Genomic DNA, 19,400 nt, shown 5'->3' on the forward strand with positions numbered 1-19,400 from the left:
ATCCCATGCGTGCAGCTTCATAGCAACACCCATGTGAGGCACTCTGCATTTCTCTGGCCACCATAGTGTTCTCTCAGCTCTCTGCTACAGCTGAAATTTGCTGCTTCTCTACTCTTCACTGTTTCTACACCTGTGAAAACTAAGTAGACAACAGCATTTCCCACAGAGACAAAAAATCAGACCGGTCTTTAAACTGATCTCTCCATACAAGCTTAGTAAAACATTATGGCGTTGTCACAGTCAGAAAGATTAGTGCAGTGGAAGCAATACAGGAGTGGAATGACAAAAGGACAAACAGGAAAGGAATGCTCATCTGACTCCAAGGATCTAGGCTCATGGGGAAGAACTCCACAAGGAAGGGATCTCCAGTCAGAGATCCTTTGCTAGTGGCAGTCAGCTCTTACATGAGGTCTGACAGAGGTGCAGCCAGGCTCCATCCCTTGTGGTCACACAGCTGAATTGCCTTCACCTGTGCTCCCAGGGCTGACCAGTCCTTTCCCAGGTGCTCAATCAGTGGTTCAGGCCATGACTGAATGGCTACCATGCAGCCATAAAATAAATGTAGTATAGTTTCATAGTCAGACAAAATTCAGGGTTTTGTTTTTCTTGAAGGAGGTTTTCTGTGTTCCTGTTCAGGGCCCAAGTACCTTTCAGTGTTACAAGGCAGAAGTCCCTGAGTTCCCACGTTACAGTTCTGAGGTAACAGTGCCCACTACTGATCACTACCCCCTTACACCGACCTTGAAGGAAGACAGGTAAGGTCAGGCTGGATGGGGATCTGAGCACCCTGATCTAGATGTGGATGTCCCTGTTCACTGCAGTGGAGTTGGACTAGATGACCTTTAAGAGTCCCTTCCAACTCAAATGACCTTACGAACATAAGATGCTGAGCAGAGAAGCTGTACCTTAGAGGAGACATACCCTGAGCACCCTGTGCTACATGCCGAGCCCGGCCCCTCAGCTGCCTAAGTAGCCTACTGCTGGCACGGAAAGATGCTGGCCTGACTCCTCCCCAGCTCTTTCTCATCACCTTCCGACCTACAGCCACAGAAGAACAGAGGTCATCGGCAAGGAATGAAGAGGAGCCTGTGAGCTCAACAACTTCGGTTGTCACAGTTTTCAGACAAGGTTTCGACTACTGCTGTTTTAATTTTCCTCAGCACCCCCTGATACGGAAGCGGCTTCTGTCTACCAAACCTCTGGTTTGTAGCTACCAGCCCGGTCCCAGCCGCCAGCCGGAGGAGCAGACGGAGCGCACGGCCCTGAGCAGTCAGGGGCCACACTGGCCGACAGCTCGGCAGGCACCGCGAGCCGTTACCGCCAGCAGTCCTCGCAGCCCGGACGGCCCCGATGACTACACACCGGCACAGCCCGTCCCGCCGTAGCCGCTCACGGCACGGCGCGCCCCGCCTACGCGGAACCGCGGAGCGACGTGAGGCGGGCGGCGCCGGGCAGGCCGGGAGCCGCGCCGCACGCCGGGAGCTGTAGTCGCCGCCGTCCCGCTCCTGGCGGAAGGTGGGGGCGGGCTCGAGCGGCTCCATTTTGCGCCCATCCGAGGGGCTCCCGGCCTGCCTGGCGCCGGCGGTACCGAGGCCGCCCGGGAGCCGCCGTTTGCGCTCTCCCCGTCTTTTCCCGCTGCCGCCGTCGGGGCGGGGCCCGCTCCCCGCCTCCCGGCCCCCGCCGCCGGCCGCGGGCTGAGCGCTCCTCCCGCGGGCCGGGCCCCGTTCCTCCGCGGCGGCGGCTCCATGGTGCCCGCCGCCCCCCCCCGCCCCGCAGCAACAGGCGGGACGAGGAGGAAGCGGCCCCCGGGGGTGCCCACCGCCCCGCCGCCGGCCTGAGCCGCGCCGCCCCACTGGAGCAGCCAGCGGGCTCGGGGCGCCCGCGGGCCGCCGGCGATGGCGAACCAGCTGGTGATCCTCAACGTGTACGACATGGTGAGCGCCCGCGGGCAGGGGCCGGGAGGCGGGCGGGAGGGGGGCTCGGCGGGCGGCGCGGCCCCGGGCCTGCGGGACCGGGAACTTTCCCTTTCTCCTTCCCTCCCTCCGCCCCGCGCGGGGCTCTATGCGGGGTGACGCGTCGCTTCTGCTCGGCAGCGAAAGTTTGGCGTGCGGCTGGGTCGCAGCTTGCGGGATCCGCAGCCTGCAGAGGGGCTCCTCCCCCCCTCCCTCTCCCTGCTGTAGCCGCAGTAGGAGCAAAGCGTGAATTTGTGCGAGGAGTTTGTCTTCGTCCTTCAGAAGGTTCCTGCTCCGCACGTGTCGCTGCGCAGGGTGCTGGCTGGGGGTAACCGCTGTCTTTGGAAAGTTGGAAGTTTCTGAGTGCTGTGTCGGTATTTTTGTATTGCTGTGGCATGGCGACGCTTGGCAGGAATAAAGGAATTGCCTCATCCCGATCTGCGATGCTGTGAGCTCACCTTGGCTTCCCGTGTGATGCCTGGCTGACACCTCCAGCAGCTGTTGGGTTGCCCTGCATGCAGCTGGAAGCTGCTCAGCTGCCATAGTAACAAATGAGGCAGAAGCACCTGTATGGTACAGCCACGGGATAAGTAATATTAGGGAAATATTATCCCTTAATGCGCTTCAGTAGCTGGAAATTAGATCGAGTGCTACTGGTTGTCCTCTGAGCACTGTTGGGCCTGTGGTGAGGGGCAGGGAGGCTTCACAACAGCATTGGGAACTGTGCGGGTCAAGCTGTCCTTGAACCACCACCAGTTTTGAAGTGAACTTCTGGTGCTTTGGGCGGGTGGAGGAGCACAGTGTAGGTCTCATTGCTGGCAGAGAAGTGCATCGTCTTGCTTGAAAGTATTGTACTCATGTGCTTGAGTATTTGCTAGCAGTTGATAGAGGGCTGTCCTACTTGGACTTAGTTATGCATCTGATTGTTGTCATTGGTTTCTGTGGTAGGTATCGGACGGAAAGAAAACAGGGTCCCTGTCAAAGGATTCCCTTCCACTTCCTGTGCTTGGGTTCTGTTGCCAGTGAATGCAACCTGTTACATTTGCGTTGGGTTTCCTTTGCCGGAGCAGGGGTGGTTAATGGGAATGGGAGCAGTGTGTTTGCTGAGAGAGGCACAGGAACAGGGGCCCTGCTCACCTGGCCGAGCACATACATGGGGCCTGTGAGGTGCTGTCAGTGTGTTATGGTAGACCCAAGTGGGAAGGATGTGATATAGTGGGCTTCTTTGGACTGCAACTGAAAAATGTGTGTGGGAGAAGCTCTTGTAGTCTTAAAAGAGCTGGTTTTGTGTGCATTAGTTATTAGTACTATATAAAGTATAATGAAACAGGACTTTAGTTCCAAGGCTGTTACGCAAGCAATTACCTGTGAAGTCAAAGGCATGGCATGCCTCTGATGTGGGAGGTGAGCGACCTTGACTGTGAGAGCCATCTTGGGGAGGCTGCAAGGAGCCACAGGCAGCAGCAGGAGGGCTGTGCTTTCCCTTGGGATGTGCCAGGGCTCAGTAGCTGTGTCTCTGTGTCGAGGAGAAGGAGAGTCTGTAGGCCCACCGCCTGTGGAAAGAGCTCGTTCTCCAAAACAAGCAGGCCAGCAAAGCTACCTGTGGGTGTTTGGTCAGATCGGGGTGCTTGTTGTGTGCTTATCTGCTGAAGCTGAACATCACCACAAATTATACATAGCACGAGCTGAGACCACTAACTGGGGTGTTTATTTATCCCACCTCAGCTATGGCTGTTTTATAATCGCATCTGTGTTATTTGACTGCTAAAGAAGCAGATTTCTTCTGAACAGGAAAGAAAAGCTGAGGACGTCATAGTATCTGAGGGACACCGTCAGCATGCAGCCTTGAACTCTCTCTCAGAATGGTCGCTCAGTCTGTTTTATTCTTGCTTGGAGCAGGCACTTCAGTGAAGCCTGTCTTCATGGGCAGTGTTAGTGCTACCACTCTGAGAGCCTGCTGAAAGCAGTGGCATGGAGAGGGAAGTGTGGCTGTTTTGGGGTTGTGTGTGTTCATCAGGTGCCTCCAGTTGTGTACCAAGGCACTCAGGTTTACTTTTGGCTTCTGACATTTCACAGTCGTGGTTTGGGGTGTTTGGGTATTTGGGCTTTTGTGGGGAGGGAGTTCTTTATTTGGTGAGCGTGGATATTTTTTGTCCCCTTCTTTTTTAGGGGATGTGTAGGGGGGGCACAAGAGAGCACCATTTGTCCTGTTCATGGAATCAACACTATTATAACTGCAAAGACTGTACAAACAGCTTGGTGTCAGCCTGCAGCTCCATCTCAAAAACAGCCCCTTCCATGCAGGGACTGCAGGGTATTGCTGCTGTTCAAGTCTGCACAGGACCAAGTTGGTTTGCTTTGTAGCATATACGCCTCTATTTTCCTTATCACTCAATAAGGAGAAAGCCTGGGGTAAAACCGAAGGTGAAGAGGTAACTTTACAGAGGGAAAGAAACTTAAGGGCATATTTATGTGCAGTAGCTCACGCCTTCAGAAATGCTTTCTGATCATTGAAAGGGCCGTGTGAAGACCAATAGACTGTACTTGGAGCTGGAGTACTTTGTATCTTCATTATCACAAACCGCTGTCCCTGTAGCAGTATAGAGTTTTTTGTGCCCCGAGTAGCATCCTATTTTCCCACGTCAAACAAGGCGTTAACGATCTGAACTATTAGCATAAATGGGAGCTCTGAAGAATGTAATGAGGATGCTGTTGAAGCAGTGGGATTAGTGTCTCTTGTCAATGCAGTGACACGACTTTATTATGCACATAGAAACTTACGTCCATATTATTTTTGTTTTGATGGTTGCATTAGACATGAATCCCTGTTTCACAAAATGACTTGCTGCAAAATACTGAGGATGTGGGGCTGTGCTCTTAGACATTATTCTACAGCAAAATTCAGATCGGACTAAACGAAGGGAGTCTGTTTTGTGCAATGGAAGCGAGTGTAGCTTTTGAGATCAGTTTGGGTTTCCAGATTGTAATGCATGTCACTGAAGCAGCCAGCTATGGGTATGTCATTTAATCTGTTGTGATCTTTATTTTGTAAGCTGTGTGTAATCTTTTTGGCTGTGGCCAAACTCAGTGTCCTTTAAGCTGTGATTATTCTGCATTTCTTTCTTCACCGCGATAAGGCATTTCGTTCAGTAGGAGAACACGACCGACCTTCCAATAACTGATTCAGATTAAGTAATAATTAGATGTAATTACTGTTCCCAGGGGGAAAGTAATTCTGCCTTACTGAAATTCTTTTGTCTTGAATTCACCTACTCTGTTCTTATGGAAATACAAAGCGAAGTGCTTTTGGCACTCCTTTCAAGCTGCTGACTTGTTTAATCTGCTGCCACTGCTCGGTTTCTGTGGTCAGGTAATCTGCATCCACATACTTATGTGCTGCCAGCAGTGAGCAATGCTCACCCAACTAACTCGGGGCTTGCTAAACAGTGCAGTGCAGCAGCTCTCCATCCCATCCACCTGCCCCTGCATGGCTCCACGAGGCAGCTCGGTGCCTGCCTTTCTGCTCCCGCCTCTTGCATCAGATTTCGCAAGGTTGGAGGAGCAGAGTTGTTTTTTCCTGCCCAGTAACAAACTAGTTTTATTACTTCCAGTGCTTATGGGACATCTCGTGTAACTTGTGTCCCCGTGTCAGGCAGCAGATCTGACATTTGTGTGGTGGGGAATTATTTGGAACTCAGAGGCCAGACCCAGAATTTTCTGCCCACATGGGTGTCCTGGTGAGGACCAGAGCTCTGCGGACCCTGTCCACATCTGTTTGAGGTTACGTAGAGCTGGACAACCATTCTTATTAGGCAAGCACACTTTTTGCCTGTGCTGACAGACTTTATGTTGAATATTCCTATGGTATTGATTGTAAGTATAAATATAAGACTATTTTGTAATGATGAAGTGGACAAATGTAGAAAATGAGCTTTAGAGGTAGCTTTACATTTAAGAAGCTCTTGAATTGTTCTGGTTTTAATTTCACTTCAGTGGACAGAATCTATTTTTTACCAGTGCAGTTGAGTAGTTTTAACTTTCACCTTGCCTTCTCCGTTCTGTTTCTCAACACCAAGTAGATCTAGCCCCATGTGTTTCTGGATATACTTGATCTGAGAAGGTTGGATTAGATACAAATGGACTGGCAGCACTCGCTCTTTTCTAAGGAGAGAGAAGGAAACAATCTGTTAGACCCTAGTTTAGGTGATGGTGTAGTACAGTCATCCCTGTCCCACTCACAGATGTAGCAATGGATTAACAGAGCCAGCCATCAAGGCCACTTGTAAAGTCCAGTCTTAAGCAAAATGTATCCATGGATCTCCATGACCCTTGGCCTAAAATATGTGCAAGGAGCAAAATCCGCCTGCTATTAACTCCTGTTGACAAGAATTCCCCCAGCTGGCATGTCTGAAGAAGAGCTCATCAAATCCTTGGTGTCTTGTTATGCAGATAATTATCATGTCCAGTGCCTGCCAGCACAACTGTGATGTTTGGTGACTGCTAGCAGCTGAGTTTGGTGGTGCTTAGAATAAGGATGACTCTAGAAGCCAAATACATCCATTTCTGATGCTGGAAACATTGTAACATTTGGCCTGAACTGTTCTTTTTGCAATGTGACTTTGACTTCTTGAGTGGCATCTCCAAAGTGTAGTGGATCATTCTTACTGGGAGAAAAAGGGCTTTCAGAAATGTTCATTAAATGCCAGGTCAACTAAAATGTCTGTAATTATGTACTAACTCCAGCTAGCGCGCTTGACAACATGACACCTGTTCCCTCTTACATTTTTATTATCAGTTATGCTGTTTTTATAGTGACTTCTGATCAGAAAGCACATATTATGTCAACAGTTAGTGTGAATAAGATAGCTTTTTTTCCTTCCCATTTCCTAAATGAATAACTTGCTGAAGGTACTCCCCCTGTCCATGTCCCCTCTGAGCTGCCTCCTTGCAGCCTGCCCTGCGGCCCCACAGCTGTGTGCATTGGGAGTGGATGACATGGGAGGGAGGGAGGATCCCACGGCTGGAGAAATTGAAAGGATAAAGATTGCTGGGTTTTGGTGAGAGGTTTCACTTCCTAGTCTATTAAAGTTGTAAGGACTCACCTGAGAGTTTTTATTTTTCTTGAGCCTTTCTTGGAGATTCATCATATCACTCTCTGAGGAGCAATTTGAAAAAGAAAGTTGTGACGCAGCCAAGGAAGGAGTCATTTTGGAGGTTTTCTTTTTCCAAACTCCGTGTGTCTTCATGGTGCTGAGGGTAATTGTTAGCTGACAGGCATTCACCACTGCTACTTCCAAAAAAGAAAACAGAAAGCACTGAGGAAAGGGTTTCCCCCAACCCCCACCTTTTTAGGAGGTAAGTGGCAATAGTACTGAAATACAGCTATGTTTCTTATCATAGAAGTGATCAGCAGTGATAGATTGTAAACACATACTGGAGGTATGCAAAGGACATCTGATAAATGGAGTCAGATATATCAGAAGCAGAACAAGAGTTCAGGCTGTTGTATGCTGTAACAATCAGAAGGATCAGTGTGGTGGAATGGTGATACAGGAGGCGTGATGACAAAAGGACTAGTGCGATAGAAAGGTGTAACAAAAGAGAAAAAAAGCTCACCCATCTCTGAATATTTAGGCTTGCAAGGGAAACTCCACAAGGAAAGGATCTCCAATCAGAGATCCTTCCTTGGTGGCAGTCAGCCCTTAATTGAGGTCTAAGAGAGGTGCAGCCAGGCTCCACTCCAGTCACACAGCTGAATTGCCTTCACCTGTGCTCTCAAGGCTGACCAGGTCCTTTCCCCAGGTGCTCAATCAGTGGTTCAGGCCGTGATTCAGCAGCTCCCATACATATGGAGACCAGCAATCTAATATTCAAAGGCAAAATACAAGCTCATTTCATTCCTCTTAAGTACCTCTTGAGTTGCGATCATCTGGTCATAAGCAAAAGTGTGGTCACTTTGAACAACAACTGGGGTCTGTGTGTAATAGTTCTACATTTTGATGTCCTTTCTAAAAACAACAACAACAGTTTTGCTCTTGCAATATCATTGGAGTTGATTTAAGTATGTACTCTGTTAGTGGAAACTTTGAAGTTCTATCCTGGTCAAAGATTAAAAAGAATAAAAAAGTGGATTTCTCCCAAGTATGGGCTTCATGGTTGACAGACAATGACTAACAGCACTAAGACATGGAGTAAAACCTAATGGAATTAACTGACCATGTACAGTTAATTGCATCCACTGTTCCAGTTAAAGAAAAGGTTGTGCAGTTTTATTTGGTTGACTTTCATGCTTTTGATATGGAGGGATGAGCATTTGTCAGTCTGCTGTCTGAGGACAAATCTGTATTGGAAACTGACTGGAGTGGTTTTTGTTCTTCTTTCCTTCTAGTATTGGATGAATGAGTATACTTCTTCCCTTGGAATTGGAGTATTCCATTCGGGTATAGAGGTGTATGGCCGAGGTACGTACATAACCTGGTTTTTGTGCTAGCAGTGTTGCTAAAACAAACAAACAAATGTATGTCAGGTAGTGAAGGAAGTCTGGTTCCTGAAACCTGTTTATCAGTTTCCTTTCAGAGTTCTCTGGAAAAAAAGAACACGTGGGTGTCAGTTTGGAATTATCCTGTGTTCTTGTGTAAAGCTGTATGTGCAACTACATCAGAGTATGCTGACTCTTCCCCTAGAAATAGCAATACATAGCTCAGGTTTTGAAACACCAGCTGTATGCTTCATATAAATGAAATGGGACCATTTCACCCATATTCTGCCAGCACTCGTGCAAGGAGTTAATTTTTAATTGTAGAGACTGTACAGTTTATTTAAAAGGTGATTGTGCCTGCTGTTTATTTAACAAAGACAGACCTCAGATAAATAGAGCAGCACAGTCTGAATTTGCTAAATAGGTTGTACTGTGGGATGCAGCTTCCTGAGCTGTTTTGTGCCTCTTTCAGTTCCTGCTGCTGCCAAAAAGGGTGTTTCTGAGTGTGTTGTAGCACAGGCTTGGGTCTAAGGTCTTCACACCTTCTGGGAAAACCAGCCTAGGAGATGAAGGTGTTGCTATAAGTAGTCTGTTTAAAAGTAAATAAGCCTCCTTAAGTTCTTTTTTTTTTACTGAGATGTGTTTGGAGGTAAGTAAAGGTGGTGGCATGTGATGCAAAACCAATGCTGTGCCAAGTATCTTATGCTGGAGGTGTTTCAGTGGCCAGAGCAGTAACACTGCCATTGGGTTTGCAGTGGTGAATTGATGAAATATAATGCTTGTTGTTAAAAACTTACTAAAATGTCATTTAATCCAAACCAGAAAGACCTGATCTGTAATAGCATTGTGCCTTAAACACACTTGTGCTGTGCCAGATACATGTGCCTCCCCATCTTGTTCAGGTCATGACAGCTTTCTTTCTCATGTTAGAGATCATTTCCCTGCTGGAAGAATGACTTGCATTTTTCAGAGTACCTCACACTTTATTTATTTACCTGTTGTAAAAAAGATCATCCACAGAACTGCATGGTAGACGTGGATGGTTTAGTGCAAGCTTTTAGGAAAGGAAGTGTAAAGTCATGCTTGAAGCTTTTTATTATACCTTGGGAGTGGCACGTTGTTATCATACAGACACAGAAGGAAGTTGAAGCATACTGTGGTACCTCCATGAATTCTAAGGACTTAATACCAGCAGATATCATGTGCTGACTTCAGATCCATGCACGGGTTTATTGTTCTGTTAGAGAAGAGCTTGGGATGGTGAACTGTTGCTTAACAAGAGATTCAGAAATGTATTAGGCTAACACTAGTTGCCACATGTATAGCTGTAGCACGTCATCAGACCTTAGAGGATGCAGTCCTTTGAATCTCTAATCTAAATATGTAAGAGGATTTTTGGAGATCAACACATGTGAAACACGTAGGTAGAAATTGCAATTTCACTTTTCATTGCAGAAGTGAAGATTTAAAACAATTGCATACTTATGAATTAAATCTGCATGCTGATATAGGAAGTTTCTTGTCAGTTTTTGCTGAGGTCGACTACTGATCAACAAAACGATTCACTGCCAGCTCCTTGCTGTTGTTATCCAAGTGTAAATGCAGCATCTGATGTCTAGCTTTAGATCCTCGTGAAGTTCTCATTGACTGGAAGACCCCTGGAATCGATCCACCAGTCGGGGAGGTCTGCTGTTCTTACTTTCACTTTGTATCATTTTTGTTAAATCTGAGCTTTCTTTTTCAGAATTTGCCTATGGTGGTCACCCATACCCTTTTTCTGGAATATTTGAAATTTCTCCAGGAAATGCTTCCGAGCTAGGAGAGACATTTAAATTTAAGTAAGAAACATCTCTCTTCTTGTTTTTGAGAAAATAGGTTCAAAAGACACTTTGTTGCATGGATAGATATGTTAAATGATACTTGAGAATTTCTGACTGAGAAAAGAGTGTTTTCTTTGTTTTGAAAAATAAGTGGACTACAGGTGTACAGCAAGGAAGGAATCTCATATCAGATGAGACCAGTGCTGTAAAATGGAATAGAAAAAAATCCGTCCTTCTGGGAGGGCAGAAAGATCTTGCCACCCACACAGGGGTATATTTTGAGCAATGTGAAAACAGTTACTCACCTATTTCATGGAAGCCTGCTCATCCTCATCTCTGTTTCTCTTTTTAGAGAGGCTGTGGTTCTAGGCAGCACTGACTTCATGGAAGATGATATAGAAAAAATAGTAGAAGAGCTTGGAAAAGAATTCAAAGGAAATGCTTATCACCTAATGCACAAAAACTGCAATCACTTTTCTTCAGCTTTATCTGAGGTAAACAAACACTGGGGTCTATAGAAAGGTGCGTCCCAGGTGGCTACAGAGCATCATCTCCTTCCTGTCCTTTGGGTTGTTTGGCATAATTTCCAGCGTCTTATCTCTGGTACCTTGTGTAAATGTTACCCTTTCTTCAGATATTTTGTGTGTGTGTGTGTTTTTGGGAGAAAAATGCAAGCCTGTGCTGCCAAAAGTGCTGAATGTTGTTACATGCAGCTTGTGTTCCAGAAGGTGGTACTGCTAATTGAGAGACCCAGTAAAGCAAGTATCAACAGGGTTCCAAAATCTTTACAGGCACTTCAGAGACAAGTGTGGGAGACAGAACCAGATGTAATTTCCATTACACAGTGCCCTTGCATTCAAAGTACTTGCTAAAGAATAACAGAGGCATTGAAGTTTCATAGATGATGTTTAGCTTCTGTTTGAGGGGCTTTTGTCAGGTTGTCCCTCTGCCAGTGCCTGTGTCCTGGTACATGCCTCTGTGGTGGTGCAGAATAGCTGACTGTGGAATTGAATGGGCATGGCATTTCCCTCTCACCCTTGTTTTAACCTTTCCAGTTTGCCAGCACAAACAAATGCCTGATCACTTACGTGCCTGTAGAGACACAGGAGAAACAAACAGCCAGGAACAGGTAACCCAGGACAATGAAGGGAAAGACAGTTGTGTTTTTACTATTAGTTGCTAACCTGTACTCATCAGAATTTATTCTAATGCTCACTGAAGTCTTTCAAACAAGGACTGGCTGTGCTTTCCATGACAAACTTCCATAAAACTCAGCTGCTTTTCATTCAGAATATTTAGTCTTGACAAAGCACAGGCTACACAAAGAGTCTGATTTCCAGTGGTGCTGGAACATCTTGAGATGATGATTTGTGTGCAGTGCTAGTAGGAATAAGTCTGGTGACATACTGATGAAACTGCAGTTGGCATGAAGTCTGGCCAATATAGCCAGGCATGTGCTGCACTCATGAACTCATGCTCATGTTGTTTCTGTTTTAACTCATCCTGTTTAGTGTTCAAGCTGGCTAAAAACTAGGGATATAACTTCAAGTAAAACGCTCTTCAGCTACAACAGAGTAATGCTCTTGCTAGCTGTGATTTACTCCAGATTTGCACTGGGGTAAGTGATACCAGAAATGAACATGGATGCAGTTAAGTAAAATAGGTCACTTCTTCAGTAGTGTCAACAAAAACATTTAATGATTGATGTACAGTAAAAATGACCATTTAATGCAACTTTTATGTATTTGAGGAGCTGAAAGCAGCTTTGCATTGTATAGCCACTCTTGTTCTAGCAAACTTACAGTCTGTGTGCTGTAAGATACTGATCTCCTGTCCAAAGTCATCAGAGGCCATCACAGTAAATCCCAGAATCCTTAGAGTTGGAAGAGACCTTTGAGGGCCTTTTAGTCCAACACCCCTGCAATGAACAGGGACACGCACAGCTAGATTGGGTTGCCCAGGGCCTGATCCAGCCTTGCCTAGAAAGTCTCCAGGGATGGGGCACCAACCACATCTCTGGGCAGCCTGTTCCAGTGCCTCACCACGCTCACTGTAAAAATATTTTCCTTATACCTAACCTACATCTGCCCTCTCTGAGCTTGAAGCCATAAAAATATCCCCATTGCATGCATAACTCCACATCACTGTAGCACTGACACTTTTTGACTGCTTTATTTCTGGGTGTTTTTTGTCATAGCGAGAGCTCTCCTCCAGCTGCTGTTTCTGAGGAATTCTTTGTGAATATGAAACATACCTGAACTCATTTGTTTGCCTTTTAAAGAAGTTATTCACAAAATGAGGTGGTTGGGCTGATCAGAACTCTACCAATGATAATGATAAAAAATGGAGTATAACCACATGTCAAACTTGCAGTGGAAAAAAAGTGTCTGCAAATTGGGACTCTGCTTTTACTGATGGTGGAAATTGTTTTCCTGCAGCTAACTTGTGTCTTGTGATACAGAGATAGTCAGACTGCAGCAGCTTTCACCGATTCTTTACAGTAATTAACATCCATTACTGCTCGGTCCAGAATATGAGTTAATTCTTTCTTTTCTCCTTTTCTTTTAGATTCTGTGTGGAAAAGAGATTCCACGATGGGTGAATCGCCTCGCCTACTTCAGCTCTTGTATACCGTTTCTCCAGAGCTGTCTGCCGAAGGAATGGCTGACTCCTGCAGCCCTCCAGTCCAGTGTCAGCCAGGAGCTACAGGACGAGCTGGAGGAAGCTGAGGACGCAGCAGCATCTGCTTCCTTGGCAAGCTCAGCATCTGGGTCTAGAACTGGACGCCACACCAAATTATAAGTCCTCTTCCAAAGTACTAAATGGTTTGAAATACTTCAGTTTAATCTCTCCAGCAATTGACTTTCTGACAGAACGTGAGAGCTGACTCCAGAACATTGTTTTTATATGCAAAAATGGCTCTCATCAGCCCCTGTTTCAGCTCAGGATTATTTAAGTAGCGAAAAGAATTGCTGTGAGAAAAGGGAAGGATGTTGTGTGAAGCCACCCTTTTCATTTTCACCTGTTTGCTAGACCTGAGTTAACATCTTGTATAAAGTAGAACTTAAATTATTTGTTTACAGTATTGTGTACTGCTGTTTACAAGTCCTATAAGGACTCCTGCCACCATGGAAGAAGAGAGAACGTGAGTTTTGCTGGTGTAACTCGAAGGCAGCGGTATGATGATGCCCTGGCTATGAACTCTCCCCTTTGTTTTCAAGACCTAAGGCAGGTGAAACTTAAACTTCTGAGAAATGCTAGAAACTGCTGAATGCTATCCATGTGAACAGGGTACCGTACACTCAAAGTGGCTGATGTAAACAGGTAGATTCCAGGATGTAGGGAGACTGATTTTTGTGTAAGATCTGTTATTGAAGTATGACCTCTACATTCATGAAGCTGAGGATTTTTGCACATATGAAGTGAAATTTCTATCTCATTACACTGCCCCTCGATCCCTCACATTTTTTTTCTTTTAAATTCAGCCATGCAGTTTGCATAGTATCTTCTGTCCATATTTACAGTCTACTTCAACCAGAATTTAGATCTATGATTATCGCCTCTTAAAAACATCAACAGTTTTTTCATGGTTTGTGTTACTTGATTTAAAACTTGTATATACAAAGTTAGTACTTGTATTTTATTTTTTTTTTTTAATTTTATTATTATTTCACGTAGTTTGAATAGCATAATACAAGCCATTTATGGTTGGGGAATGGCCTTGCTTCCTGCTGCTGATTTTGCTTCATTTAAGTTTGTAAACATCAATGGGTTTTGTTTTTGTTTTTTTTCTTAACCGATATATTAGCACCCAGTTGGTTGTGCATATCTGCACAAATTACAGAGAAATCTTAATTTATTTTCCCACAGTTTCTATCTGTGGCATTAACTTTCCTGTCAGATGTAATGAAGAAAAACCTGAAAATTGCTTATGCACCTGCGTGTTTACACAGCAGAACCTGCTAATCTGCACACGTAATTATGTCTGAAGGTAAGAGATGCTATTTTCTAAAACACAGAAGTATGTTTGCTGGTAGATTATAATTAGAGCTAAATTATAATTAGTGATCAGAATATATAATGGAATGCCTTATTCTTGTTCACTTACCAAGAGAATTAATGGTTCTTCCAGTCATTAGTGTGAATTGGCGAGGTTCTGTTGTGCACATGAGGATACAGTAGCACAAATATGAGGGAGGTGAGCTTGTGTATGTTGTAAGACTCGCTGCCTTAAACTGTAACAAAACAACATCTATAAACTGATGAGCTCTCCAAGAAGTGTGCATTACTAGAAACATAAATGATTTTTACAAGCTTTATTTTTGATCTGTTGCTCAGTTTAATTTTTTCATCAAGTGAAATACTGACTCTAACGTTTCTGTTGTTCAAAAGGGGAACAAAAAAATCCTCCTAGGAGGCAAGAATGCTTAATGCTGTGTATTCTCCAGGCCATGGGTAGTCAATGCCATGAACCCTTCAGGAAGGTACAGTAGGTTATGTTCTAGTAAGAATTTGCATGATGGCCAACTCAATTCATGGTTGAAAAGAGCAAGAAGTTTTTCTTCTGGCAGTTGGGCTGAAGCCTTTGGAAGACAGCCTTGAAGCTTTCACTCATCTTCTGTGATACACTGTAGTGACAGAAAGATAAGCTAGTATTCAGTACTGAGGAAGAATCAAGAGCCATTTTTTTTCCAGAAGAGTGGGATAGTTGTAGAAGTCTTGTTATCTGTGCTTTGGTACATGTATTAATGATCTCTTCTACCAAGTGGGAAATGCTTAAGACTGACAAGTCTACCATGATATTTCTTTGCTCTCCAGAAGTTGGACATACTGACTCGTTTTGTTTTTCCACTTGAATCTCTGAATTGGGGGTGGGTTTTTTGGTTTATTTTTTCCTGGTGTGAAAATGAGCATGGTGGTCTCCAGTCAGCTCTCAAGCATTACAGAATGAACTATTGCACTACTCACAGCTAAGGTGACAGACTGTAGGTGGGTCGTTCCGTCTCTCCTGTGCAGCTGTAGTAGTAATGTGACTCTCTTGGCCAAGGCAGGTCCTTTATTTCAGCTCAGGGTTGAGGCCACTGATCTAGCAACGTACTGTAGCTCTTCCTAGGTTTTAGGAAAAATAAATAGGATAAAATTTCATTGCTACCTAATTCTTCTGTACCAAAACCAGCTTTTTAGGCTTCTCAGATATCCAGAGCTCTAGATCTCAAATCTCTACACCTTCATTAACACAACTACAGTATGTACAATGCAAGAAAGTGACAGATCACAGCACAGTTTTTGTTTAGAAGTAAAACTAAGAATATTTTTTATAAAGCAGACTGGAAAGTTTGTAACAATTGTTCATTTTATCAGTAGCTGTACAGACGAAAATACTGTCTTACACTCCACTTTCTGTTTAAATACATCCATTTGTAAGTCCTGTGAGGAAACTGACACCTGAACCCTGAAGGCTGTTGGGTATTGCATCCAAGCAAGTGGTACTGTAACTTCAATCACGTGCTGTGAACTTGGCCTCCGCTGGATGCCCGCAAGAAGTCACCCTGCCAGCGGTTACTCCGATTTGTTAGCAATAGAGCAAGTTACCTTTCACCAGCATTACTGCCAAGCAGGGATTACTTTAGTCTACTAATGACCACACTGTGCTAGGACTAGAACACTCCAAAATGCTGTGAGAAAGCTGGACACCTGTGGAGTCTTTTCCATCAAAACGGGTAGAAAAATAATTTGCTACTTCAGGGTTCTGCTCTGTTTACTTTCTCATTCTCCTTTAGTTTTCTGTAAGGTAATCCTTTTGATACCTAATGTACTCCTTAACTGTCATTTTATTTAAATGCCATTTTCAGTTCAGCAAGCCAAAAAAATCCAATGTACTGTCAGTGTGCACCAGAAACTTCAGAGTGGCTTGGTAAAAATATACTTGCATTACTTCTAAAATTTGCAATGCAATTCTGATCACTATTGATACATGGTAATTTTCACTGTTGGAAGTTGGTTACAAGCTGAATAATCACTGATGCATTTTGTTTTGTAAACTTGTATTCAAGTTTACTGTACTACGTAGTATTTGTATAAAATTCAAAGAATTTTGACTTTGTTACCTTGTACATGGCAACAAGTTGTCTAGCATCTTAAATCCATCTGTTTATTAAAAATACTTTTATAAAAAAGACAGTTGGCTGTGTTTTTCTTATTCTCCTGGTACCTATAGCCTGTATTTATTGGTGCTGCGTGAGCGGACATCTTCTTTCAAACAATGCCTTACATGAAAGGTGGGTAGTTTTGCTGTAGTTACTTGAGCTATATAGGCCATATTGTGATTTGGGCAGTTTGGTTTGTTTGAAGCATAATTAAAAGCCGTTAGTTTTTAATGGGCTAGTTTCTGAAAGTTTTCATATTCTGCATGCCAACCAATACCTGTGGGCACGCAGCCACTTGGAGTGTGCTTGGGTTACGTTGCAGGTATTACATGCCATGCTGATGTGCTCCAAAACCCAGATCTGTAGTCCTGGCTTTGCAGCAGACTAAACAAATGCTAGGTAATGCCCCAGGGGCTCAGCTGTTAGTGACAGATCACTGACAGCCAGCAGGGAACCTGGGCTCTGTGTTCAGCTATGCTTTGTGAACTAGGCACAGCATCTCCACGTATGCTGCTGCAGAGGAGTGGCAAGGATAGGAGCTGGTAGAGAAGCTGCTGAAGTATAGGTGCGTTACTTTGTCCAACTGGACCCAAATCACTGTGAGAGCTGCAGAGGTGGGAGGAGCTTACTGAAACGAGACTTCACAAAGGAGACGGAGTACTTCTCTTAAAACTAATAATGTAAATACAAAGATCTGTTTTGCCTGGGGATTTTCCACTCCACTCTTCAAGATTTCACTTCTGTCACCTCTTAAAAGCAGAAATTTTGAGAATGTAGATGAATGAGAAGTTCTGTGCTGTTGTTCCAGAAAACACACTTGTGACATCCAATGGCCAGAAGTGCTTACCCACTTTAAGAAGGCATTCAGTAACCAAAAGGTATATATAGGGTAAATGATGTGTGTCAGAGTTTTTTCCTCTTTCTCCCTCAAAAAGTTACTCTGTAACTCATATTTCTTGTACTAGGCCTGTGTTAGAATCAGTAGCTCATCATGTGTTCAAGTGTTAGCTTCCAACAAATTAATTCACATGTGTTAAGCAGTATAATTTGAGTAAGAACTAGCAAAAGCTGATAATAACATGCCAGCTCAAATGTAAAAGTCACTGATATTCTTATCTTGAAGAGACATAAAAAGCACAGTAAAGACACCCAACGACAACCTGGAGGAAACAGGCTACATAGCTACTGTACCCACTGTAACACAATAGAAAACACAGCAATGATAGCAGAGTAACAAAGTTCAGACTACAGCAAGCGAGGACTTGCTCAAGTGCAAGAGCCATGGGCACAGAAACAAAGGAAAGAATCCACTTACCTTTGGAAGGCCTCAGGTATGCAGGGATCTCAAGCAAGATAACCTTGCTCCACTGCCAAGCCTTAAATGAGGTCTGGGAAGGGGTGGATCCTGGCTCCACCCCTTCCAGTCACTCAAATGCATTGCATGCACCTGAGTTCCCCTGGGTTGGCCCTGCCTTCCTACCAGGTGCTCAATCGCTGGTTCAAGCCTTGACTTAGCATTTCTGTTACACCCACCTACTGTTACATAGATATGATTTAGGGCTTTGTATTGAGTGGAAATGAAAGTTCATATAGTGCTTAGCAAAATTCAACTCAACAATAAAGCACTGCCAAAATCTGTTCCTGAAATGCAAAACAGCATCTACTGTTTTTTGTAATGGCTGCAAAACTGTTCTATAATCTTGTTTCGTTTGTCCTTCTAGCTTTCTGCTAGTAACAAACCAGATGCTGGTCTAACAAAATTCTCTGCCAGCAACTGCATTTTCAGTTTCTCTGTTCCGGATGGCATTGGAAGATAAGACTCATGAAAGAGGAGTCTGATTTTTGTGTGTATGTTTGTGTGCTTCTTCCAATTCTTGTTCCTACATCAAAAAAAAAAAAAAAAAAAAAAAAGAAAAAAAGAAATCAGCAAGGCCAGCCACACACCCAAACTCCTGCCAGTCAACCAAAGCAGCCTGCTCTGGGGGAGGATTCCCAGGCCTTGGATTTTGCTCTCACCTCTGCAATTGTTCTCTTTAAGCTCCTCTGCCCTTCAACAGCCTTATGGTTTCCACACGCAGTAAGAGGTTTAAAAGCAGGATGACAGATGGCTTTGGCGGGCCTCTCATCTCTGCACTCTTCTGAGAAGCCTCACTTGGTTGCACTGTAGGTCAGGGTAGCTTCGGTTGTCCTAAAAATGCTAAAGTGGCCATGACAAACCAAACAGGGATAGTAGAAGGATGACCCGCTTTCAGCTTCCACAATCCAGCAGTTTTGGAGCTGTCTTTTGAAAGTGGCAGTGCCCTGTGCTAACCCATCCACAAGGACATCTTGCACTGCTCCAGGCAGGCCAGCCCACCATCCACCTTCTCTCCAATGTGTGGCGAGGCCTTTCTCGGTTTCCGTGGGAACCAGCTGCTGTGTGATACTATTACAAAAAATATGCTGTAATACTAAAACTCACGGAAGTGCTTTGCTCCAAGAAAAAGGATTTTTCCATGCGTTTTCCTGCCCACAGTATAACACCATCTTCATAAACACCACAGGTGCCCAAGCCAAACCCCAGAAACAAGTGTGGCACTGCCAGCTCCAGGTAGGGTTTAGCAGGAGGAAGAGGAAGTAGAGCCAGAGCACTTCCAGGTTCTGAGAGCTCCTGGCAGGTGTGGGTCAGATCAGTACAAATGGCAGCACTGCTGCTGCTGCTGAAGGTGAAACTCACTGTTGGCACTACAGGTGCTGGGAAAGTACAGACGCCACGAAAATACAGGGGTGTTTTCAGGAGAGAAATGGCAGGGCTCAGTTTAGGTAGAACGGCTGGAGCTGGGGCTCATAACTGGTGTGTACTCCCCAGCTCTGCCGCAGCAGCAGCAGCTGGAGCCATGAGCACTGTGCTTTCCACACAGCACTGTACCTGCGGGAAATCACTTCAGTGGAAGAACGACCTTAATGGGTGATAATAAGGCAAATGAGAGGGAATATCTGGAAACAGAAGTTAGCGGGGTGAAGT

General features: G+C 44.7%; 1 protein-coding gene across 1 annotated transcript; it reads left to right on the forward strand.

Annotated features, from left to right (window-relative positions):
* Positions 1–1,512: 1,512 nt before the first annotated feature.
* On the forward strand, positions 1,513–16,429 carry DESI2 (desumoylating isopeptidase 2). The gene is made up of 5 exons (XM_048937756.1): positions 1,513–1,934; positions 8,341–8,413; positions 10,175–10,268; positions 10,603–10,744; positions 12,819–16,429. Exons 1-5 carry the CDS (start codon positions 1,896–1,898, stop codon positions 13,050–13,052), a joined length of 582 nt encoding a protein of 193 aa, XP_048793713.1. The 5' UTR covers positions 1,513–1,895; the 3' UTR covers positions 13,053–16,429.
* Positions 16,430–19,400: the final 2,971 nt, after the last annotated feature.

Source organism: Lagopus muta, chromosome 2 (assembly GCF_023343835.1).
Source record: "Lagopus muta isolate bLagMut1 chromosome 2, bLagMut1 primary, whole genome shotgun sequence".
Classification (NCBI taxonomy): Eukaryota; Metazoa; Chordata; class Aves; order Galliformes; family Phasianidae; genus Lagopus; species Lagopus muta.

Coding starts and splice junctions, on each gene's coding strand:
- DESI2 (XM_048937756.1), top strand. CDS start 1,896: ATGGCGAACCAGCTGGTGATCCTCAACGTGTACGACATG. Junction 8,414..10,174: donor TATAGAGGTGTATGGCCGAG/GTACGTACATAA, acceptor TTTCTTTTTCAG/AATTTGCCTATGGTGGTCAC. Junction 10,269..10,602: donor GGAGAGACATTTAAATTTAA/GTAAGAAACATC, acceptor TTCTCTTTTTAG/AGAGGCTGTGGTTCTAGGCA.